At 37.7% G+C, this 25,139-nt stretch overlaps 1 protein-coding gene across 5 annotated transcripts; it reads right to left on the reverse strand.

The window, feature by feature from the left end:
- Positions 1-257: 257 nt before the first annotated feature.
- Positions 258-24,822, reverse strand: PSEN1 (presenilin 1). Of its 5 annotated transcripts, none has more exons than XM_025896070.2 (12): positions 24,780-24,822; positions 22,005-22,150; positions 20,155-20,193; positions 17,107-17,363; positions 15,632-15,773; positions 11,948-12,015; positions 10,684-10,904; positions 8,712-8,810; positions 7,348-7,434; positions 6,331-6,504; positions 4,746-4,864; positions 258-4,458 (listed from the first exon to the last, which is right to left on the reverse strand). In XM_025896070.2, exons 2-12 carry the CDS (start codon positions 22,086-22,088, stop codon positions 4,303-4,305), a joined length of 1,446 nt encoding a protein of 481 aa, XP_025751855.1. In that variant the 5' UTR covers positions 22,089-22,150; positions 24,780-24,822; the 3' UTR covers positions 258-4,302. The 5 variants fall into 5 exon arrangements, with proteins under 5 accessions (XP_025751855.1, XP_017938164.1, XP_017938167.1 ...); XM_018082675.2 differs by lacking the exon at positions 24,780-24,822 and adding an exon at positions 24,327-24,416 and having other exon boundaries at positions 20,155-20,279; positions 22,005-22,148; XM_018082676.2 differs by lacking the exon at positions 20,155-20,193 and having other exon boundaries at positions 3,960-4,458; positions 24,780-24,821.
- Positions 24,823-25,139: the final 317 nt, after the last annotated feature.

Here is a 25,139-nt window from a genome sequence, read left to right on the forward strand (position 1 = left end):
TTTTTCAAACTTTAATTTTCCCTTATGGGATGCTTTTGCAACAGGCTTTGACTGACTCTAAAGGAACACAAAAAGCAGCTTTTAGAAGAAAGTACTACAGGAATCAGTTGAAGCTCTTCTGCTGGGAAATAAAGCAGCTACTTAAGTGTTTTAAGAAAGGAATCTTACTCATTAAATGTTGAATAAAAACATCTACAGCGTTTATGTCTCCAAGTGCTTTAAGTGATGGCTTTAAAATAATGTAAAGGCAAGATGAGTCAGGATCCATGCAACTTTTATTTTAATGATTAGACAAATACAGGAAAATTTGCAATAATCTATCAAAACCATATCTTATCAAGAACCGGAAAGGTGTTTAAAAAACATTCACATTCAATTCAGGTTATGTACAAACCAGTGTCTGTAAAAAAGAAAACAGCAAATACTTTGAATGTAAAAGAATTCCATTCTAGTTCACGTTTCAACATTTCCAATGACCAAGCTACCACTGAGATACAATCACAGTGCAGACATGTTCCACAGTCTACTAAACTTGCTTCAACAGCATTGCCAAACTAATTTTTGAAATAAAGCATTTTGATAAGTTTTGTTGTACAGTACCATCCACCCAAAATTTACTTCTGCATATTTAATCCTTGATTGCACTAGTGGCAGAAGAGTTGTCATCTACAGGTCTGGAGTACATGTATCTATATCTCCATAGGTACAGATATATATCTATATATCCAAGAAGCACCAGTCTCCTATGCCTGAAATAGCCTGTGTCTGCTTTGTACATTTAGGAGATCAGCCATTTTTAGTGGAGCACAGCCCTTGATTATTTGGCTTAAAGAAGTCATCATCCATCCAGCCAGAACTATCCTGAATGTGTTGCAGTATCATGTGCTTACACCTTCAAGATGCACCTCACACAGATGGCACTGAATTTGAGTGTGGCCATAGTAGCCATACATAGATATGACAGTATCATATGCTTTGCTGTAAGACCAGCTTCCATGGGTCTCTTTTCTTTGCCTTGGATTAAATCCCTCAACAGAAAAACTAAAAAAAAAAAAAAAAAAAAAGGAGAAATGGATGTGGTTGGATTTTAGGAAAATCTGTAATTTTTTATGATGTTTTCTCATTTATATATTTATTTGGAGCTCAGTCAAAAAAGGAGACTTATCATTGACATAAGCTGAAAGGGGAGAGAAAGCTACCATGATACCCAGTTTCAAAGTATGAACACTGAAGCAGTCACAAAACAGTTACCCCCAGTCTGCTTGAGCACAGAGGAGATGAATCCATCTGCTAGGGTTACACAATAGCTCTTTCAGAGGTACAGTCTAATGTGCTGTCATTAACATACTAATTTAATAATAATAAAAACTCTCTCAAAAGTGCAGACTACTTATCAGAAGTCCTTCAGTTATAACAATCTAACCAAGATGAATCATGATCTCAGATCAGTGTTTCAAGACAAAGAAGAGAAATGTGACACAACCTTCGCATTTGTGTAGTAACAACCCAAATGCAAACAAAAACTACTGTCAACTGAACCTTATACGGACCCAAGTACTGAGATAATCTTTAGTTGCAAGATCTCATTTGAAACATAAGCTACCGTGACTTGGCCTAAGAGGGCAGATCTAGAAAATTTAATATGGTTTCTGAAGGTGTATTAAGCCCTGATAATAAGCAGTGTACTTTAACATACCATTGCCTAGGTTCGAAAAGCAATTTCCTTTCTGAACTTATTTTGAGATTCAAACATAAACTTGAACAGTTTCTATGAATACAAATTTAATACTCTCCACCACTGTCACTCTACACTAGCTCAGAAACTGCAGGATAACAGAAGCGCCTCTGGGGAGTGGAAGACCGGCAATTTAGTGCTTGAAGGTTCTGACTTCTTCCTTGGGTTGTACATCTAACACCCATTCAAATACATGAAAAGGTTTTTGTGTATTTCTATAGATTCTAAAGCAACTCTTAATGGAGCTAGTGCTCCCATGGTGCATATTGAAGCCAAAAAAGAAACACGAGAGATGACTGCTGCATTTAAGTAAGAACCCTTAACTGAGAGCTGGCTCAAATATGCAAAGAAATGTCACTGATGCCAACTCTTAGCAATCCTGTTCTATACAATGAAACTGTGGTTGGGATGTCCAATAAAATACACAAGGGAATTTTTTTAGATATAATGCTCAGGAAAGGGACAAGTTACAATGGTATAAAACCAACTCAAAGTCTCATAAAAAAAAAAACCAAAACACCACAAAAAACAAACAAACAAAAAATGACAGAAAACCCCAAAAAACCCCAAACAACCAACCTGTTTTAAGTCAGACTTCATTGCAGCAAAATATGGAACAGTGATATAAGCTAGAAAACACAAACAAGTTTGACTTGAAAAGTCACTGTAAGTAATTTTGATATGGTTAGTTTATTAATGCTATCCAAGATGAATCAGAACACAAATGAGATGAATAAGAGTACTTCAGATGAGACAAGACAATACATTTTATGAAAATATAAGTGCTAACACTATAGTTAGCAAGTCATACTAGAAAAGAAACATACATTATCAAGGACAATCAAAGAAAGCCTTTCTTGGTTTTAAAGCAGATTTACACATTACAGCCTTTCTTCCTTTATTTGGGCAATGGTTGGTGAGCATCTCTGACGTTTCAGTCCTTTGAATCTATAGGCACTGAAACAAAACCCCGGAAAAAAAGGTAAAAGGAGCTAGTGTCAGGATTTTGACAGTTGTTCTACTTGGCAAGGACTCCAGTATGAAGATGCAAGTAAAATGGAATGCCCATCCACTCCCTATGCTTCCCAAGGAAAAAATTACTTGTACAGAGTAAGAGTCTATGGTAAAACCAGCTTCATCTCACACAAGTCTCATTTCCACTCAATTATTCATAAACAAGTTCTTCCAAATGAAGAAGACAACAGAGTTGATCAGTTTTAAGGTTTCAATAGATTCTTCTCCTTGTAAGAAGTTCAAAATCTCCTATCTTCTTTTCAGTGATATTGTCTTTCATTTCTCCAATCTTCAGTTCCTCATGGGAGAGGTAATTAAAGTGAAGAAGGTCACAAATTTTGCTCCTTCGTAACTTTTAGCAATGTCTCCCCTAACTTAAGTATGCTCACCGATAAAGATACTGCACCAAAAAATCCCTGTCCAGCCTCAGGTGTTAAGACAGCTGAGTGACCAATACTTCAGGTCAACAGAACTCTAAACCACGTTTTTGACGATGAAGAATTTCAGTGATGCATTAGAAGTGCTTTTAATAGCACTCTGATATCTAGATCTGGCAAGCTAAACTTTATCTGGGATTGCTGCAAATGTCTACTTATTTCAGAAGAATTTCAATAGAAGGAACATACAGCAACAATGCAGTCCGTGCTGTTAGAGACTACTTTCAAATGCAGGGTTTGAAATGGTGTTCTAGCAAAATGATTTGCAAGAGCACAAAGAATAACTCCTGAAATTTTTTTTAATGTAGTTTATTAACCTTTTAAAATATAAGATCCAAATTAGGACCTTATAATCTTCTAATGCCAAATAATTCAGTCCAAGTCTAAGCAGCTACATAAACTGGAGCAGGTATACAGAAGGTGCACTCCATGCTTGAGAATACAATTATTAAAACTGAGTAGAGGCTCTGGTTCCAGTGTGGAAAAAAAAAAGCTTTTAAATTTACTAAACCAAACACGCTCAGGCACAGAGGCTATGAAATCATGGAGCACTCTTAGAGTGACAGTACTTTCTCCCTTTGTCAAATTGCTACTAAGTCCTTTCTTGTTACATAAAGCAGAGTCAGGACTCTACTGTCAAAAAAGCACTGTTGAAGTAGTCCAGATTGGGTTCTCTCTCTTCAAGCAGTTACAGGGACACGTTCCATGTGATTCATCAGCTTCCTCTGTTAACATCAAGGAAGTCCTGAGCACCCTTAATGCTGTGAAAACAATCAACGTGTGGTAAGAGATCGTACTGCTGGTGGAAGCATTAGCAATTTTCACACAGGTGGTCCTTACCAGAGATATGTATATCAGAAAACCTCTGATATAATAGCACCTGGTTTAGACTGGCCATCAGGAAGGAGCCACTTTCACACAGGAAAATTCATTTGGTGCCCAGTGCAGCAGCTGTCTCAGGAAAAAAACCAAACCAAAAACCACCATCGGAAGAAGTTGTAATGATTCAGGCTTGGAATCTTGAGTAATTAACTTCCATCTCACTTGAGAACTGAGAGAAAAACATTTTTTCTTCTCCCGGATTTGCTACAAATACCCATTCCAGCATCAAGTCTGCTAGATATAAAACTGATGGAATGCTAGCTGGTCCATAAAGGGTTGCACCAGGTTATCTGTAGCAAAGTAAAAAACTAGCCCGAAGGTTATGGAGATCGGAAGAGCTGGTAAGGCCTTCTTAAAGATGGCAAGAAGCAGAAGTGTAAGGCACAGACCCTGAGGGGGAGGAAAAAAAAAAACAAAACACAAAAAACATACAGAGAAATTAGGAAACTCTGACAAGCAAAAGATTATATATATACATATATATATATAAAAACATGAATGCCACAGAAATAAAAGATACAGTTTATGCCTTCCTAAACTAAAGGCTTAAGTGACAGACATACAGCCATTGAAAATCACAGCTAAAGTCCTCATTGGAAGACAAAATGTTGCAGTTATGACTTCGTCCCTGATGAACAATAGAAACTACTCCTATTATAATATTACATTATACTCACAATTAATATGGCTACAAAACATGCTAAAGTTGTATTCCAGTCCCCGCTTGCTGTTGCAGAGGCTTTGCCAACAAGGACACTGTAGAAAATGAAGTCTCCTAAACCTAGTTTTACCCCTCCTGCAAAGTGAACACATGGCAGCATTAAGTATCAATCTACTAATATTACACATCAGTAACTGTCAAAGAAAAATGCAGATTTACATTAACTATTAACGAGACTTGATAAAAATAACATTTTATTTTCAAAATTAGTACCACTCCTGAATCAAACAAACTCATGTGAAACAAGATGGATTAGAAATACTCCACTACTTAATTAATTCATCCTATAATTTGAATTTTCATATATTCCCGGTCTCCTGGACATATAAATGCAATATATATAAACTCAGATATTTGTAATTATATTTGTGGAGGGGTGTCTACTTCGTGTTGTCTTGTCATATTCAACAGAATATTGAAGTGCAATTCCTTTAAGCTGGCTGAAGGAGGGGAAAAACAAATAAATCCCTTACAATGATGTTTAATTTGCCAGTTAGAAACCTACACACAGCAAAATATTCCACTGCTTTCCCAATTTTCCTACAGAATTCTTAAGAAGGTAGCTCTTAACAGCACTTGTGTGTAATTACAAAGCATATAACAGAGGCAAAAACTCAGCATACTTAGTCTAAAACGTGAGGTTTAAGAAAATTTGTGATTTAATATCTTATTCTTCTAAACAGTAACTACCATCTTAGCAACAACTCTGCAAGCAAAATACTCAATTATTTCTGCAAGCACCACAAAACTTCTTGAATGCCAGTTCACTGTATGAGCTTTTAGTACAAGATATTAACTAAGAAAGGTCAACACCAGGTGATCAGCTGTTTTTATTTGGCCTATTGATTACTTTGTCACCTGACTACAGTCCAGCCCAAAACTCACTTCAGAGTTCCAAGAGGAACTCAGAACATCAAAACAGAGGTATATGCCTGCTTAAATATTGGGGGGAAAAAAAAGGAAAAAAAAAGGAAAAAACGAGATAAAAATGGATAAAAGAAAAATGGCAACCCTACTCTCTTTCAACAGGCCTCCAATAAATGTCTAGAACAGTGCAGTCATGAAAAGCTTGTAAGCACTAAAACACCCTTTAACTGCTGAAACATTGCTTTCTACTGAGTGGATAACAGTAGTTTAATCTTGAGACAAAAAAAAAAAAAGGGTAATGACTGCATTTACAGGGCCTGTAATCCAAAAGAAGTGATACACAGCAGAACACTGCATGAAAAAGACAGAAACTAATGCAACTGACTGTATAATGGTCTGAAAACAGCTCATGCTATTAAAGTTTTGAGTCTGTGCATCAAATTAAAGAGCAATTTGGCCAATACCACGCATTCCTGCAGCAAACCCAAATGCTACCAAAAAGCAATGCAATCTATTTCTATGAGGCATATCAGGATTGATCATGAGCAGTGAGGATGGTTATGATCTTCAGCTTGCTATTAGCTCACAGCATGGTGTATCTGTGCAGTGAGGATGACTAAGACTGACTAGATTCAGATTTAGTAAGTTTTTCAGACACAGTACTCCATACTCACGTTCTTCAGGGTCTTCACTTGTTTGAGAGTTGCTGGGCAGAGCCTGAACAGCAGCACGCGATTCAGGTGTTGATTCAATGGGTCCTATTCTATTGTCTCTTTGTTGCTGCCATTCCTGACTAAAGCCACCATCATCTGCTTCAGCATCTTCATTCTGAGTCTGGCTTGCCGGAGCTCAAAGGAAGAAAGGCATTTAAGACCTCCTCCAAAAATTTGCCATCTAAAACATGAAAATCTCTCCACATGTAAGGTCATAGCAGAACGAGGAAAAAAGAGGTATGCCATAATATTTAGCAACATCTAACACGGACACACACGATCACAAGACATCTTCACTTAGGATTTCAATACTTATTGAAACAATCAGGAGTCAATATCCACTCTGCAGTCACAGCATCTACATGCTGTACTCAAGCCCTAGTATTCAGGAGTACTTCCACATAACAGTGGAAGTTCTGTGGTGACCTAACTTAAAGATCACAATTTAAGGAATAAACTCTCATCTAATATTTCAGTAGCTTGTTTAGTCAGTACTGACAGCTTAATTTTCCAGTAGAATACAAAACTTTACTGAAAGTTACATATATATAGATGCCTTCAAGCATGTTCAATTCTGAAACTCTACTCTGCTTTAATAACACACATAAATAAACCCCATGTTTTTAAACACTAGCTGCATAGCCAAGAGGGCTAGACACATTTCTGCTTAATATAAATGGGTTTGTATTATACCATATCTTCCCAATTTGACAAAGAATTAAGCTCTGTCAATAGTTGGCTATTGGAAGTAATTTCAACATCAACACCATGGAACCCAGAAAAACAAATGCAATAACATTAACTGCACAATAAATAAGCAATTTTTGAAGTCCTGACAGATTCATCATTCCTAATTAGGTCTCCATGCTTTCACTCCTCTACAGCAACCAGGACACTTAACACACTAAAAGATAAATATCCATAAACATGTATTCCAATAAAGTGACAATTATAAAGGCTTGTCAAAGAAAAACTCACCTTGTTTATCATAAGTGGAGTTTTTGGAAGCTTTCCGTTGGGCTTCTGGATCTTCCTCAGCCATGTTCACTAGCCATATCATTGTTGCTATTTAAAAGAAAAAAACCAACACAACAGCATAGCTTATCATATCTTCAGATGTATGCAATTATGAGATAAAACGGATTGATGCTAACACTTTCTCATTTTTCGTGGGGTTTTTCGATACAACATCCTTTTCCAACAGGCACTTTCAGTAAAGCACAGTAATATCTGGAACACAGCCAGTACCAACTACAACACACATTTACAGAATTTGGTGAATAAAATTTTATTCTTACTAGATGTTGAAAAAAATGGCAACAGCTGTTGCCAGAGAAATTACTTCTGTATATGAGGCTCACTCTGAAAATCTGAATCAACAATTTCTTTACCTTTTTTTCATTAATCAGTGCTTTTATCTGCAAGTAAAAAGGTCTATTAACACTGGAACTGAGTTATGTCAACTCAGAGGCAGCATCTGCATCAAAGTTAATTGTTCTCTGCCTCCACCATCCTCCAATCTGGAGGTAACGACGTATTGTCAAATTTAAATGGTGTACTTCAATTCAGGTTTGTGGTTTCTCAGCTTGAACCTCTCCTCTCACAAAAGAGAATAACAGGCAGCTATGCACAGTACAAGTAAAACATAGCAAGAGTAACAGACAGAGAAACCCCTCTCTTTTCTCCACTGTAGGCTTGTCCCTGAAGTAGCCAGTCTACAGCACACTTCCTGCTTCCAAATAGAGGCCTGTCAGGAGCACCAGTAGCATCAAGACTTATGATTAGCTTACTCCACTGTTTATCCATATGATTCCACCCAGCAATATGGAACTTCAAAACCAGTGGAATTATTTACTAACTGATACACAGGTCATAACAGCAAATTTAATTCAGTAGGTTATTTTTCACAGCTGCAGGGAGAAACAACGTATCAAAAAAGACAAGCCCTGGAGAAAATAGTCCTGTAAACAAATCTCTTCCTGGCAATTTCTCACATTCGTTATAGTAATACCCAGGTTATTTAAGCACTGAAACCTGATATTTTCAGAAAACAAATACTGCCTTTGAATAGGTTTAATACACAGCCTAGTGACATGTTACTTTGTCCAAAACAAGATCTGTTACCATTCTTCCTGTTTGCATTTTGTAACAAAATATTTCTGGGTTTTATCTTGAAACATCTTAGTCATATGATGAGTCAAATTTCAGAGTCAACAGTGAAAGGAAAACTGAGGCCCAAGTGAATGGACCAAGAATTTCAGCCGAAAAAGATCTTATTAAAACACAGAAAAATGAGCAAATCACTTCAACTAAGTGGGTGACTGCAAGTTTAATGTACTTACAGGAGTAAATAAGTGCTGGAAAGAGAGTTTCATTTCTCTCTTGAGCTGTTTCAACTAGCATACGAAGAGGACCTTTAGGACATAGGACAGCAACCAAATCTGAAAGGAAGGGTGAACAGATCTTATATCACCACAGACATACTTAAAAGAAGCTTTTTTCTATAACACTTGCAGAAACTTGTAATAAAGTAAAATGCACCCTGGACATAGGCTTCCAAGACAGTCACTGGCCACAGCTCAGCATCCTGCAGGAATACTTTTTAATATTCTCAGTTATACAATCTATTTTACATATTACTATAATATGTATACAAGTTTAAAACCACAATATTTCTCACTTAAGATATTATATTAACTGGAAATGAATCTGTCTATCTGTCGACTTGCAAGTAATTCAAGAAAGCTACTATTCAACTAACACCTTGGAAATACCCAAGCTTGCTTTCTATTATCAAAGCTTTTTGTAACCTAAGTTTAATACTAAAACAAATTTTAAGAGAGCAGGTGAGGCCTACATGACTTCTACGAAGTAGGCATATTTGGAGAGAGAGTTCTAACATTGCTACTACCCTTTGCAGTTGTCCACTCACCATATGTCTTTAAATTCATTTGAAACTAAATCTGACACTGAAAGGAAGAGCTTACTTGTCAGGAGCTGTATGTTGCACAGAGTAGGCCTTCTGCACCTGAGCTAACTGCCCTGGCACCGCTGCTGGTCCCACTCAAGTAAAGAATTCTTGGTGTGGGGTCACAGGCTTTGAAATTTACATCCCTTTACTCACAACAACTGCATTATGGCCTTGGAACTTTACTTCAAAAGTAATTCTGTTTTGCTGTCACTGAATAAAGGCTGAATGCTTGAAATACTCAGATTTGTTCCAGTCATGAAGGGTGGAATTGGGGATGGGGGATGGGAAGGTTTTCTCAGTGTGTCTTGTGATCCACAAGCATACACACAAGGGACAACTTCCCTTCACCTGAAGAAAGAGGACACTTAAGGAGTACACTGAGGTATCAGAGCTAAGCAAATCTTATTAACCCTTGCACTTACAACTTAACAGATTCTCAGTCTTTATCATTATCAGTGACTTTGAGAGTACACATCCATCACACTTAACATGTTTCCAAGAAAATTCAAATTATGAGCTTATCCTTACTTAGATGTAATGTTTTAATTATGTCTAAGTAACTGAATTTTAGTCTTGCCTGTGAATTAAATCAGTATTTGGGATAGTGATTATCTTACCAAAACTACCCAGTGCCCCCTACAGCTTTATGAAGAAACTACATCTTGGTTTTTCTCAGCCATCCTTCTGAAAAAGGGCAGTATGTGACAATTCTAACAATTTTCTTTAATTAAAAAAAAGAAGCCAAGGAAACAAGTCTCACAACTATATCCTTCTAAATGCAAAATGACTTCGAGCAATGCAAACTGTCCTTAATCCTTCCTTGCTTCCTTCTCATTATATTATCAGGTAAGGATCAGGTTTTGTTTCTATGTCCACAAATTTGAGCAATTCATAGGTTGGGCAGATCTCTACTTGTATGGGATTGTACACAAACAATAAGTTCCTAAATTCTGAATGTACAAGAGGTTCCAAGGATTCTTGGGGAAAATGAGAAGCGGAAAATTCTCCCCCTTCATAGAAGAGATCAAAATAGAAACGTAGGTCTCATCTCCTCCTCTCTTGAATTACTTCAATTCTCCTTCCCAAAGAATCTAATGAGTCCAAGAAACATGAAGAAAGATGGCACCATACAGTCACAAAAAGCCCTCAGCTGGAGGGATCTGATCTCAGTTTAGATCATGACCTTATTTCTGAAGTCTGTAATCACCTTATCTGCTACTTTGGGTGACACCCACACACACTCTTTTTCTTTTTTTAAGGTCTAGTCAGACAAGTGGAAAAGTTATGGAGTAAAAGAAATTCCTGCCATAGTACCCATTACTATGCCTTGCCCCAAAACTTACCATACACTGAAATGACAGCCAGGATAAGCCACGCAGTCCATTCAGGAAGGTACTTAATGAACACCAAGGCCATGAGAGCACTTATCATAATGAGATATGCTTGCTGGAGCCGAAGTGGACCCTTCCAATGGATACAAATCATTCCCACAACACCAAAGTTCCAGATCATGAGTGCCACCGTAATGTAATCCATGGCAACGTTATATGTCTTAAAAACTTCACTAAAAAAAATGAAAATAATATGGACTGCATTTGCTTAAAACAACAGAAACAAAATACAGATGCAAGCCTCAGAATATCTTTTAAAAGATTTTCAGATTAAATGTAATGGCACAAATGTAAAATTCTCCCTCCAATTAGTACTTAACTATTCTTCACAACTGGGATAATTTTACCAGTGTTTACGTAAAAGCAAAATAGACAAATACTTTGTCACCAAGTCACAGGTGACTTCACTGACGCAAGGAAGAAATGGTTGTGATGGCTTTTTGCAGATTCTGCTGCAACCAGATCATCAAGCCACTAAGAACCCTATAATTTGCATAATACTTTCCCCCAGGAAATTTGTCAACTGTAGCTGTCAGCTGACCTTGGAGAAGTACACTGTTAACAGGATGTCTCTTACTGTCATAATGTATAATTGGCTTACAAACTCACTCACTGAACTCACTGAGTCCCCTCAGTCACTGAACTTCTACAAAAGTGAGGCAGCAGGGACAGATACAGGAATTGCCTTGTATTTCAAGTTATTGTTAAGGTTAGAGAAACTATTGACCAAAAGAGGCATCGCAGATCACTTTTAGCAAAAATCAGTGACTGAAGGAATATCATTTTCTCCTCCCAAAGACCAAATTAAGTAAGTTTCTTCAGAGAGAAGTGTATTTGTCATCAAGTGGGATAAAAATATACACAGGATAGTAATTTCATGACATAACTCTAGATACACACCCAGATCAGGCTGTTCATTTTAGACAATACCAAATATTATGGACAACTTTTCTTGATGTCTGGACAAAGGCATGCTTCTAAATTTGAAAAGAAAAGCACTGAATATATTTTGGTGAGCTAGTAGATTCTTTTCAGCTGGCTCTTTTCCACCACTCCCATGCAAACAGCCTTTCCATATACAGCCCAGCATCAAAGCAGTTTATTGCAATAGGTAACTCACAATCATTCTTCTTAAGATTCAAAGCCTAGTTCTAGAATAAATACATACGTAAGATGATAAAAGAAAAATAGCATATTAATGCTTTGGTTCACTTACCCCAGGTAGATGAATGAGAAAAAGAAAAGCAGCAAAAGAGAAGAAATGATAAGCCAGCCATGGATCACCTGAAAAAGATACAGATGTTTTTAGAGTTGCTATTTTAAAGTTAATATAGATTAAAAATGCTTTTAAAGTTATTTTACCTTTTGATTAAAGCAAGCAAATGATTTAAGAGATTTCTGTCTTTGGTTGCTGCTAAATTCGTATTTATTGTATTTCAATTTAAACTTATGAATTTTAGGTGACATGTGGTCTTTCAATAGAGGTTCTTCAGCTCTACTGAAAACTACTGTTTGCATATTTTTTGACCATTTTGATACCAGTGGCATGATAACACAGCAGAAATATCTAGAATTAACACAGATGAAAAACATGACTCATTTTTGTGCTGCTCTGATTCCAAACCATTTTTAGAATACAGTTACAGAATTAAAAGCTGGAACCCAGAAAAACCCTCAGTGCTTATCATCAGTGAACAACTACATAAGGATTTCTATATTCTCTGTCAGTCATCTATGCATACAATCCCTAATTTTGATATGAGAGCAGACATACATGCCCAACAATTTAATAAAAAAAAGTTCAGCGTCGTACTCAGCAGGGACAAAGATTTAAAGCTGGAAACGACAGGTGCTTAGACTGTGCACTGAAAAAAATGCATACCACTCTTGTGGTATTTACTTTGCAAAACTAAAAAGTAAGATTGAAGAGCCCTTTAACTCCAGTAATCTCTGAACTGAGAATGACAAATATATGTTCAAAGTCCCAGCATAGAATCTCATATATAAAACCTGACCCAGCATTGCAAATAGATAACCAGTCAGAAACAATAATCTAGAAATTAAAGCTGCATAAGGAATTGTGCTTTGAACAGACATGCTAAGTGGAAAATTAACTGGTTAAATTAGCTATATATGTACACCAGATCAAAGTATTCAGAAACTGATAAATAACTGTGTTATCTCTTTGTCCTCTTCTTAAACATGTGTAATAGAATAGATCTTATGTTATAGTTCTTAAAATATTTTGCAAAGGCTAATTTAAAAGCAAAGTCCATACGCACACAGACTAAAAGAATCACACCTATGTGATGCAACCAGGACTTTCTGCCAAATTAAGAATATGGTTATTACAGTTAGTAATTTAGTACTCTTAGTCTAATGCTAAATTTTTCATAAGCATTTTTAAAATTCTCAGCAATTTTTGAAACTTTCATTCTCGTCCTTCACACTGCCTTTCAAAACAGGTTCAAATTTAACCTTCAACCTAACAAACCTGTAATTTAACTTCTAATCTCTCAGACTGGCTTTTGCCAATGTGTTCTCAAAAAGACTTAAGAATTTCCAATATGTAATAAAGCATAGTGCCTGTAAAGATGCTGCAGGAAAGCTGCCAAAGTATTGCTTTCAATATGGAAAATTGTCACCACTCAGAGCAAGTAGGAGGAAGAACCATACAAAAGCTGAAGATTGATATGTACCTGAAATAGAACCCAATTTTCCAACAACTTGTGAAGTTACTAAGTAGTGACCTAGGAATAATAATTTTATTTTTCTGTAAAATTAGTTGAAAATATTTAAAGAAAATGGCAAAGAAAGCTGTGTCATGACTTCTATCTGTAGTTCTCCTATTTGTAATATAAGCTCTTAAACTTTCTTATCACTTAAGAAAATAAAATGAATACTAATGTTTCATCCTAAAAAACAGTAAAATGCTAACAGTGTCAAACACCAAGGCCATAGTCCAGCAAACTTTTACACACACTTTGCATAACTACTGTCAACAGTACTAAAGGGGGCAGTTTCAAGAGTTGACCTGAGCTGACATTTTACACAGACATTTGTTTTATCCTCAGTATGCATCTCATTTACTATAGCATTTTCCAGATCACCGGCCTCTTTTCATACCCGTGATTTTTCTAAAGTATTTCTTGTAAGTTTTGGTCAGTGTGTTCCTAGCACGTTACCAGAACAGGTTTGTTGCCTTCTCATTAAAGAATCTTCATTCTTCATTTGACAACAACTTCAACACTAACAGACTGCTGGTACAGATTTGGCTTTGCCTGCTATAACTTGAATAAAAACTAAGGATGATCTGCAGAACGCAGATAATTAAAGTGAGCTACAGCAGTCAGACTTTGGCTAGGCAGACTAAACCAATGAAGAATGTAAAGAATAAGAAATTAAAAAAGCTAATCAAATACAATCCCCTTCAAAGGTGTTTTTGGTTAGATTTAGGAACTAGAATCAGGATCATGCTTAACATATAATATACAGGACAAACACAGGAAACTAACAGCAGTGAAGATGAAGTATTTCCTTTCTTCAAAGGAGTTTTCACATAAAAATCTTGTGAAGATAAGCAAATCATGACTACTAGATGGAGACCTAATGTTCTTTCATTATAAATTTCGTTCCCCATAATCTAGACTATATTCTTCGTATAGAACTGCATGTTAAATAGAATTCAATGGACAGATAACTACATTTTACAGCATTCTAATATAGCAGCATAGAAATACTCTGTTAGAAAATCTAAAAATAAAAAATTATTTAATGTAATTAGTATATAATATAACTACAGGAAATATCTGGTATCAAATAATTCTGATTTTTTAGCAGAACAATTATTTTTGCAAGGAGAACGTGCCCTGCTTTGTAAGGTCAAGAAGGATGCCAGAAATGTCAAAAGCTTAGTTAACACTTGTTGATGTCTTCAGCACCTGAAGAGAAGCAACTGGCTACTAAGGAACCTAATGAAAGCACATCAGTTATTTGACTTCAACAGAATGAAGAGAATAGGCAGTTTAACAGGAAAACTTTGTTGGTTCAGATTTAACAGCACATTGTGATAAAAGATAAGGTCCATACTTTAAAAATCACTATTCTAAGATGTATGCAGATTCAGGCAAAAATAATTTCCTCAGTCACTCCACAGATACTTTGTAAAGGGGTTTCACACACAGACATGAAGACGAAAACCACTGTTCCCTCTTGAAAACAAAATGAAGTGAAACAAAGCTTTGAATCCCACTGCATGTTTTACAACTATGAAACAGATTAAAGGTCCTGTCTGCATATTGGGGAGTTTTATTAGGCCAAGCCTTATCAAAGGGGTCATTAAGACCAAAAAAACCCAGGAATTTTCATACATAACTCCTCCCAGACAAGTGACATTGCAATTATTTATGCTAAGCCTGGACTTGCCTAGATTACATCATTATATGATTGCAGCCTTTCACAAAAGAGCCTTAGAGTCTCTGTGTTTGCTATAAGAATATCGCCTGGCATGTACAGCCACGCACACATCACACTGATGGAAGACATCTCTACTGGGGACAGGGTGGGGAGAGCGTAGCCCTCAAAAAGCCCCTGAAGAGATTTTGAATTGCAGGTCCAGGCCTGTCCTTTGTATTTCTTGACCACAAAAAGATTTTCGTGCATGAACATTTCAAAAGAATAGAAAGCAATGTCACCCTAATTCTAACTGACAAAACAGATGGCAGTGTTAGCACTGGGCCTTTGCCCAGCTTTGTGTCAAGGGAACAGAAGCCACAAAACTGAAACAGTGAATCCAATCATCAGTTCTGCTCCTTTTGCTCAGTCATCCTTGATAACCTTTCATTTTGTTCCATTCTCTAAATAATCTGTACTAATAAATAAAACTAGCACAACTACTTACCTTGTAGCATCTGTATTTGTAAAGCACAACCAAGAGTATGGTCATGACAATGATAACGCTGATCATTATAGCTGCGTTGAGAATTGAATTCAGGGCTCTCTGTCCCACTGTCTCTGTCTCTTCTGTGAAAGGAGTGTAGATGCTACAACAACAAAGAGTCAACTGAAATCACACTGAATACACAGATGTTTCTGATATATGAAGCCAACATCAAACAAAATTGCAGTAATGTTTCAATTCAGAGCTGTAAAAGCTATTTTCTACTAAGGCAAAATTTGAACAGTGGCGTAGTATCATATTTGGCTAGTTTTAAGTAAAAAAAAAATTATTCCTTACAAGACTTGCTTTTCCTACATTCTTAGATTACTACTATTTTCTACTTTGTAAAGCAAACAAAGCCCAGAACTGCCCCCTGTTTGATATGGCTGCTCCCATGTCATGTGTCCTTCCCACTCTCCCATGCCATCACTCATGCTCCAGTCAGTGCAGCTGGAGTTTCAACAGCATGCCACCTACGGATTCACCACAGAAGGCTCCCCCAAGTTTTCAACAAAACCATGTTAAGAGTTCAGCTCACTCTTTCCTAAAGAAATACAAACCCCTGGGGAAACTGCTTCACTGCGAGAAGGGAAGGCAAGGCAGGAAGAAAACAGTTATCATAAATAAAATCTCAAAAAAATTTCTTTGATCAACAACTTTTAAAGTGAAAAAGAACACTGTGTTTTATTGAAACATCTTATGACATATTATACAAACATTTCAAAACCAAACACACTTTGAATCATTTTATCTAAACGTTTTCACAGTGGAACATTTAGACTGATTTTTAAGGTGCATTCCAACCCCTTAACATTCTATGATTTGCTGCAGTTTCTGACAGGCTCAGTGTTCTTCCTTCATCTCCTTTCTCTCACCAGCTTTCACTAAAATTGCCTTTTTTCCTTCTCAACATTAATATTTTACCAAAATCCCCCCAAAATTTTACACAGTCAACTGCCAGGAAAGTTTCTGTAACTACACCAAAAGTGAACCTCATAAAGTTATATTCCCCTTGCATTTGAATTTTTTTAATCAAACAGCATGGGCAAACCAGAACTTGGCACATATGTTATTTCCTTTAAACTAGTAGTTTTGCTCCTTTTCCAAAATTTTTATTCTAGCAGAGTACAACTGAAATGGCTTTGGCTTAGAATTATTTTATAAATACCACAGGGCATGATGAAGTATTAAAATGAGGACTAGGATCTGAATCAAGCAGTGACAATCAAGATATTATCCCCACTGATCACCAGACAGACAACAAATGTCAATAGTACTATGAGCATAAGAGGCTGGTCTCTGGAAGGAATAAAACAAAATTATCTTTGGGTTGGAGAAGGGGAAAAGGGAGGCAAGAATTAGACTCTTGAAAAAATGGAGTTTAAAGAAAATTATCTGAGTCCGTTGAAAAGATATGGGAAAAAATTGATACATACAGCTGTCCATCCTTGCGTGTGTAAAAGCTGACAGACTTGATAGTTGCCACAACGACCACCATGCAAAGCGTGACAGGTACAAACAACATAATCACATGTTTTGCCCCATATTTCAGTGTCAGCTCTTCATCTTCTTCTTCATCTTGCTCCACCACTTGCCGAATGTTGTTTTGTGGCTGCCCATTGGTCTCAGACTCAGGACGGTCATTTCTTCTGCGCTCACTATGATCATGGCGACGTCTTTCACTGTTGTCATTCTGTAATACATAAAAACCAGTTTCCTCAGCACCTCTCCACAATCATTCTTGTACACTAAGCTAAACATGACCTTGAGGAGGAAACACGTAAGGTAATATTTACTGTCAAGAACACATGCCACAGCAGGGACTTAACCAGCAGTAATTAACTGCATCACATAGTTATCAAAAGAATGGGAGCACAGGGTTAAAAACATCTACATTAAAACCATCAACAATTAAAAGAAGGTTGGTGTCATTTAACAGCCTATGTCACCTTTCCTTTAAACAGAATTTTAAAGGTGAACAGAGACAGACAGCTTTTTCCCTTGGTTCAACTACAGTTGAGACAAGGGTGCATGACAGTAGAATGCCCATAGCTTGACAAGAATTAACTGTATCAATTCCTAAGAATAATGCCAAACAGACATTTATGATCCCCTCTCCATGGAAGTTCCAAGAAAATGTTGACTTCCTTTATTATGTTACTCCCACTACAGTATACTAAGTAGAATATATATTAAAATGGAGTGTCATAGAGGTGTCGTGTTCCCACCTTTTTAATAAAAAGAATGACACATAAATGGTGATCAAACTCATGTAATTCTCAGTCTGTATACTGAGATTTGATCCCAAAGTTTTAGTGTGATGAATTAAGCATACAGATTCTTTCTCTCCTTTCCCAAGGATACTACTGCCACATCCTTCCACTGACACTGAAGAAATTCCACCACTCTTGTCAACAAATATGAAAGAGCTGCCTACCATTCCTAATAGTGCTACATGAAACATCAAGGATATAATTCAAACAGAAAGACAGTGGTAAACTTTCAATGGAAGCAAAAGCACAAACTAGGAACATAACCTGTAAGTAAATGATCCGGCCTGGTGTCACAAATCTTTTGTACCCTTTTCAAGAAGCCCTACAAGCAGAGGTAATCCACCTTTTATATGTTGTGTGCACATAGAGAACACAATAGGAGAGTGAGCTATGCTTCACCTGTTCTGGACTACAAAGAAACAAAACCATTACCAGACACACTAAACAAGCACTAAATGCAACACTTTATACAGACTACCCATTTTTTTCGTGTATTACCATGTCCAAAGTCAATGCTGTACTGTTCAAACTCAAGAGGTTTAATACAAGAGATAAAACACAAAGATTTTTGATTCCTTGTAAAATTGAACTCATTTCTTCAGAATTACTTAATCTAAACCAGTTCTGTTTAAATAAGTGCACTGGAAGATACCTTTTGCAATACCTTTAAAATATCACTTTGTTTTAGTAAAATTGATCTAGACATAAGATAAGGCATTGAAAATAACCTCATGAATTTCTCCTTAAATATTCTTACTCAGGTAGTTTGTTTCTTAAACATGCAGTGTGTTAAAGTTTAATTACCTGTTGTCAGTAGCATTTCCAAACGTAACTGCTGACTTGTATCTCACTAATTCACTGCAGTTTTTCGATAAATCAATAGTAATTTTGGAAATTCTTTATACAGAATTTTCCCAGCCCCACCTCAGAAAAGATAACATCTCAAGTATACACTCAGGAACTCACAGTGGGGTTTTAAAAGCACTTTAATGATTAAGGAACACAAGTCCCTGGACTTTGAACTGTAAATGCTGACACTGCTAAAACCCTAGTTGAAGCTCTACAACTTCCCCAAGTCATGAAAAATTTACTTTTAAAGAACAGTACAAAGTAACAATGTACACAAAACACTATGCCTATTTATTCATTTTTTGTGGTATCCTCAGAATCAAGCTCAGCAGAGTTTCAAGATCTGTCCTCTGAGAAAATCTGTTTTATTTTTCAAAGAGGAAACGGAATATAAGAGGAGAAAAAAAAAACAACTTATCTAAATTAAACAATTAAAACTAGGAGGTAACCAGATTTTTTGAGTTAAGGTTTTAACCTTAATTTGAATTTAGTATCATTAACTTAAAATATGTCCTGAAAAATATCTTGCAATGCAATATCATTTCTTACTAAATGAAAGATTTGTTATAAATCACTTGGCATTTTATGTAAAGTCCTCACATACAATTACTGAAAGTCAGAAATGGGAATATGGGAGAATGCATATAAAGGGATCATGTTTAATTAATCTAAAATGTGGCTGCAACTGAACCTTTTTCTGTACAGATCATAGCCCAAATGTAAAATTTTTCACTTTGATAGTAAAATTTTTCACTTTGATAGTAAAATACTCTGTTTCTCTCAGTCTACAAGACAACAATAAACTTAACTGTCTAAATAAACTGCCTAAGATGATCATAACGCGACACTGGAGATGAACAGAGCCTTGGAACACTGCACAAGCAAAGCAAACCGAGTCTCTAGCTGTCTGCACACTTTTAGAATGTGTCGCTCTTTCTTTGCTGTACTAGCAGTCTTGCATGAGGCACCACTTACCCCATCTTTGCAGTAGAAATATAAAAAATAAAATAAAAATCTACAGCTTTGGAGAGCAAACACAAAACCAGCCAATTTAACAGCCTGATTAACTAGCGCACCACTACAACAAACTTGCAAAACCAAACATAAAAACTGAAGAAATTAGACCAATATGTGCCATTTTACTCCCTTCACTAGTTAGGAACAAAGACCCAATCACAAAACGCCTTTACATACTAAAACACAGTGCATGAAAACCACATCAGCATCAAGAGTTATAGGAATTATTCTCTCATTTGCAGTTAAAGCTAGAAAATAAGTTGTCCTTTCAGGCTACTAAAGTTAGCTAAATGTGACATGCGTGTGCCCCACTTCTTAAAAGAACAAAGTGCACTTATATCCTACCTGATCAGTATTAAACAGAGCAGAGGCCATGGACTCTTGCTGAAGTGGAAGCAAAGGAACAGACTCTTCGCTGTCCTCAGACATAGTTAAAAGTGAAAATTCTGAAGCTAAAAAGTCAGTAACACCTGTTGTAACACCGTAAGCAAATGTAAGTTATGAACTACGCGCTTTCAGGTGAATAAACAATTTCAAAAGTAAATGCTAGTGTTTTTTTTTCCTATCAGGAAAATAGTTAATAGCAAACCCAGACTAATGCCCCTGAACCAAGAGATAAAATCCTAGCATATTTGATAAGAAGTTTTTAGTTATTATATCCAGATTTATATGTCAGGAGCAGACCACTGTGCCTGACAGTGGGCACAGACTTCATCAGTTCTCACATACAACCACTGATGTTTAAAGGTCGCTATACAGGGACAGATACTGAAGACTGGGCTGAACTCTTCGTCTGTGAGTAAAAGAAGAGATGGTAAATTATAGCACTTAGTGATTTCACATGCTGACTGTTAGCCATAAAAGCTACATATACTTAAGCAAGAGAGGACTTTTGTACATACGTCCAAATCAAAGTACATGTGTATGGGGGAGAAAAATCATTACAGCTAAGTATCAAAACTACAGAGTTACTTAAACATGGAAAGAAAAAGCACAAGTAGCAGTTATTCATCAGTACAGTCTGTTAGTAAGAAGAAAATAGAACCCATCGCTGGTAAGGAGCATCACCAAGTTATCTGTAAAGATGGTGAGCCCACAGCTTATTGCTGAGCTCTGCCTTTTTAATCTGGCAGAAGTGTTCAATAAAAATTAATCTCTCACCTGTCCAAGAGGAAAAGAAATCTTTTTCATTCCCTCTGAAGTAAAAGCAGAAAGGATGCAGTAGGAAAGTTTCCCACTTTTCTGTTTTTATTGGCAGTTTATATAAACAGTAAGATCTTAAGTCAAACTGACTTCTTAATTTAAAAATTATTTTTCAAATGTTTTATATTTTTACTGCTATATCATGATGCTGATCTGAGATTAAGACAAGGATTTTTCAAAATTCTACTTAAATTGCTGTATTGTATAAAAGAGTTGGAGCAGGGATCAGAATATTCTCTTGAATATTCTGCCACAAACATGGCTACAAGTGGCCCAGACTCACAAGAGCATTTCTGTGTCAAAAGGAAACCTGATATTCAAGAGCTATAGCAGGAACAAAGACTAGAGCATGACAAATCCAAGAGCCTGAGCACCACACCCAGGCAGATCATCTGAACTTGGTTTTACCAAAACAGATACAGTACAATGGGTATAGCTTTAGCAACAAGTACGTGCTTAGGTCTTACAAAGCAGTCATATAAAACTGCATGGTTTGAGTTCTCCCCTCCCTCTCCCCCACCCCAAACCCTCAAGAACTCTGAGAGCACCTTGACAATTATTTCGAGTAAGACAAGACAGAGCTGTTCTTCCTGCATAGGAACAGTCCTCCAGTAATAATAACAAAACCCAGGCTTGAAGCTCTACCTAGACTAAAATAAACTCTGGGACTGAGAAACCTGTGAACCAAGTAGATCATAGCCAGGCTAGATCAAGAGAACTCACTAAATCCTCTAAAGGTCAATGTTTGACACCAGAGTGTTCCACCCAGTTCTTTTTTTTTTTTAATTGATGGCTTGGTCGCTCCAACACCACTTTAAACTGGGGGAAGTCTTCTCTGTACATAAAAATAAGTTCAGAACATCAGATATTTTGCAACATATTTCTTCTGGCACTGCTTATCAGCACAACAGTTCAGATACAGAAAATTAATCCCAACAAATTATTCACCTCTATTTAACTGCTACTAGACAATAAAATTGTTTGTTACATACTGTGTTGCTGAGGTGGGTATCAGGGAAGTTTTCTGTCAGCTGTCCATGCTGAAACTGGGGTAAATGCGCAGACAGCTCTGTCATTGGAGCAGTCCTCTGGAAATCACTTATTTCCACACAAAACGGATCTTTCCTCTTCAGATGCTGAAAGGAAAAGGATGTGTAAAAAGCCTTTGCTCTTAACATGACCAGGGTCACCCTCCTCTCTATACCCCAATTTTTAGAGTTCACACAAATCAAAGACAACCTTTTTTTATCCAACGATGATACCAAACTGCATTGCATCTACTAAGAGCTCATAATAGGGATTTTCCAGCACAAAAATAAGAGCCTCTAGGTATTATCAAATTAGTTCATCAGCCACAGAAATCAGCCAGCAACAAACTAATCATTCAGAACGGTTCTCCACTGCTTCCTGTGCAATAAGCAAAAAGCACTGCACACTTGTTCAGAGCATAACTTCCACATTTTTACCTCAGCAGAGTACAATTGCTCCAAGCCGTTTGGTTTCGTATTGCTGATAAGCTCAAGGGTAATTTTCAAGTAAGGATGACTCAGTTACACTTGAATCATTTAAAATCTACATATAACCATAACCCTGTAATGACCTAAGAGTGACCTAGTGCTACACAAGACAGTATTTCAGCTGAACCTCAAGAACTAATGTGCATTCAGCCCCCCATAGGTTTTATGTACCACCAGCAACATCTACATAAACATGTCACATATATGTAACAGCTTTATACATTTTTCCATAAAAAAGTCAGATGCTAACATTTTCCTATGCAAACATTAATAAACTATGTGTTCTGTAACAAAAGAGGATAAAGTAATAAAGGAGAAAGAGGAAATCTGACCTAAGTTTTAGAAAAAACCCCATAATTTTAAGAGACAGTGAGCAAGCCTAGATAAATCACAGGCTTGGTTACACAAATAATAAATAACGAATAAACCTCAAGGGTGGGGTGCCAGTCCATCCCAAGCGGCTCTTGTTCCTACCTTGTGCCAACTCCAGCACTCATCAGTCCTCTTTACAGTAGATTTTACTCACTAAAATGGAAGAAAACAAATCCAAGAAAAAAAAAAAATCAAGAATTTTTTTTGCTGTTTTAGTATACTCAGCTAATGTATGGAGGGACCTTGAAAAACTCCTACAATAGAGGACATCACAAAATAAAGTCTCTCGTTTTTGGCAGCAGCAAGACACAAGTGCTGCAAGACAGCATCTTACTTAAAGAGAGAGTTAAGCCTATTTTCATACATGGGACCATATTGAAGCCAAATCTAACAAGACTAGGGCACAGTGCTTACTAACTTCAGCAGCTAACTTAGTGTAGCTTCCACTTAAGACCCATTAGGAAGCAACATCAATTTAAAAAGTCTAGTGGGAACATGCAAACTGTTTGGAAAAAGAAAGACCAGGTAGCATTCACTAAAATAGCTCCCTTCCACATTTGCCATTAAATGTGGAATTTAACTCATTGAAAATATAATTTAAATATAAGATTAGATGAAAATAAATAAGAATTCCATTGTTCAAAGTTTTGCTCTAATTCTTTGGTAGGGTCACAGAATATAAACAATGGGTTTTTTTTAAGGTTGCTATCAGTAGAAATTCTCAGTGACAGAGCAACCACAGCTGAAAAAGTTGAGAATTTTTATCCATATGTGGAATATCAGAATGAGATTTTTCACACTGCAGCATGTCAAAATTCTAATTAAATTACAGGAAAGAAAACCAAAACTTAACACCAGTCACAAAATCCTACTTAAAGGTCGGTAAAGAAAACCACACAAACTCACCAAACAATAAAAACCTCAGCTACTAAGGAGCAGAGAGTATTTGAAGACAGGGAGGAGTAACTGACAGAAGAATTGCATCAAAGCTTGAATCACAGACCTCAAAATTTATGGTTTGTTAAAACAATTCCTGTTGAAAACTCAAGAAGTCAGAAAATGGATTCAGGGCATCTTCCCAAACAACTTTATTTTATATTGCTAAATAAGTGCACACTCTTATGTTTGAAACGTAACCATGAATGAATGAATTCTACAAATGAACTGTGCATAAACAGACGCAAACTAAAGTTTTACTTGTTTTACCTGAAAAGGGACTCACCAAAAAATTGTTTTTCTAATGAAGCTGTGAATATTAAAATAGCCTGTCTAAAAAAAGTTCTTCCTTGCTTCCTTCTGGCTTTCCTACGTCGTAACAACAGGAATTACAACTGTCGTTGTCATGCGCTTACATTTACCCTAATAAGCAGAGCTAACACACATAGTAAGCAGAGGCGACACTCACGTAAGCTCCTCTTTACTTACAAGAGAAAGTAAAGCAAGTATCGATCAGACACAAACGCGGCGCGGTTAACCCGTGCTTCGCCTCTCAAATGGGGAGCAAGAACAGCTGCGGCCGCTCGGGGGGCACCCCCGCCCTCAGCGCTGCCCGGGCCGGAGCCGTCTCCCTCCACCCGGGGCCGGCCCGGCGCGGGATCCCAGGCCCCCGGGAGGCCCCCGCAGCGCTGGGGGTGCGGGTCAGGCCCTGCCCGACCCTGCCCGGAGTCACCAGCTGCCCAGGCCTGGCGCAGCCCCACCGACTCTGCAAGCGAGAGAGCGGCAGGGAAACGCCCCGGCCCGCAGGAGTGCGCGCAGGGCTCGCCCCAACACCGGGCCCGGCCCGCTGCTCCCGCTGCCCGGCCCGGGGGCACCGCGCCTCGCTCGCCCCGCCCGGGGCTGCCCCGGCCCCCGCGCACAGACGACCTGCCCGGCACCTCTTCCCCGGGTTCCGCCACCGGCTCCGCGCCGCCGCAGCCCGGCCCGGCCCCGCCCGCTTCCGGCCCGCCGCCACCTCACTTCCCACGGGCGGCGCGGCTCGGGAGCGGCCCCGGGCCGGGGCGGGCCCCGCACGGACTGCGGCACGCACGGCACCCACCGGCCCCCGGGAGCGCCGCTGAAAGCACACGATGGAAGCTCTGCCGCCACCGACTGCATGGAGCCGAGACACGGGGGCGGGGAGCGAAGAAAGGTACCGGTGATGAGAGGCTGGCTGGGCATGGAGAGAGAGCACACTTTGAAACGCCAGCCAGAGGAGTCTCGCAAAGGAAATCTAATTTCTCCTGTTTAACCTGGTACCAA

The sequence above is a fragment of the Manacus vitellinus genome, unplaced genomic scaffold (assembly GCF_001715985.3).
Source record: "Manacus vitellinus isolate BGI_N305 unplaced genomic scaffold, ASM171598v3 scaffold_6_pilon, whole genome shotgun sequence".
NCBI lineage: Eukaryota > Metazoa > Chordata > Aves > Passeriformes > Pipridae > Manacus > Manacus vitellinus.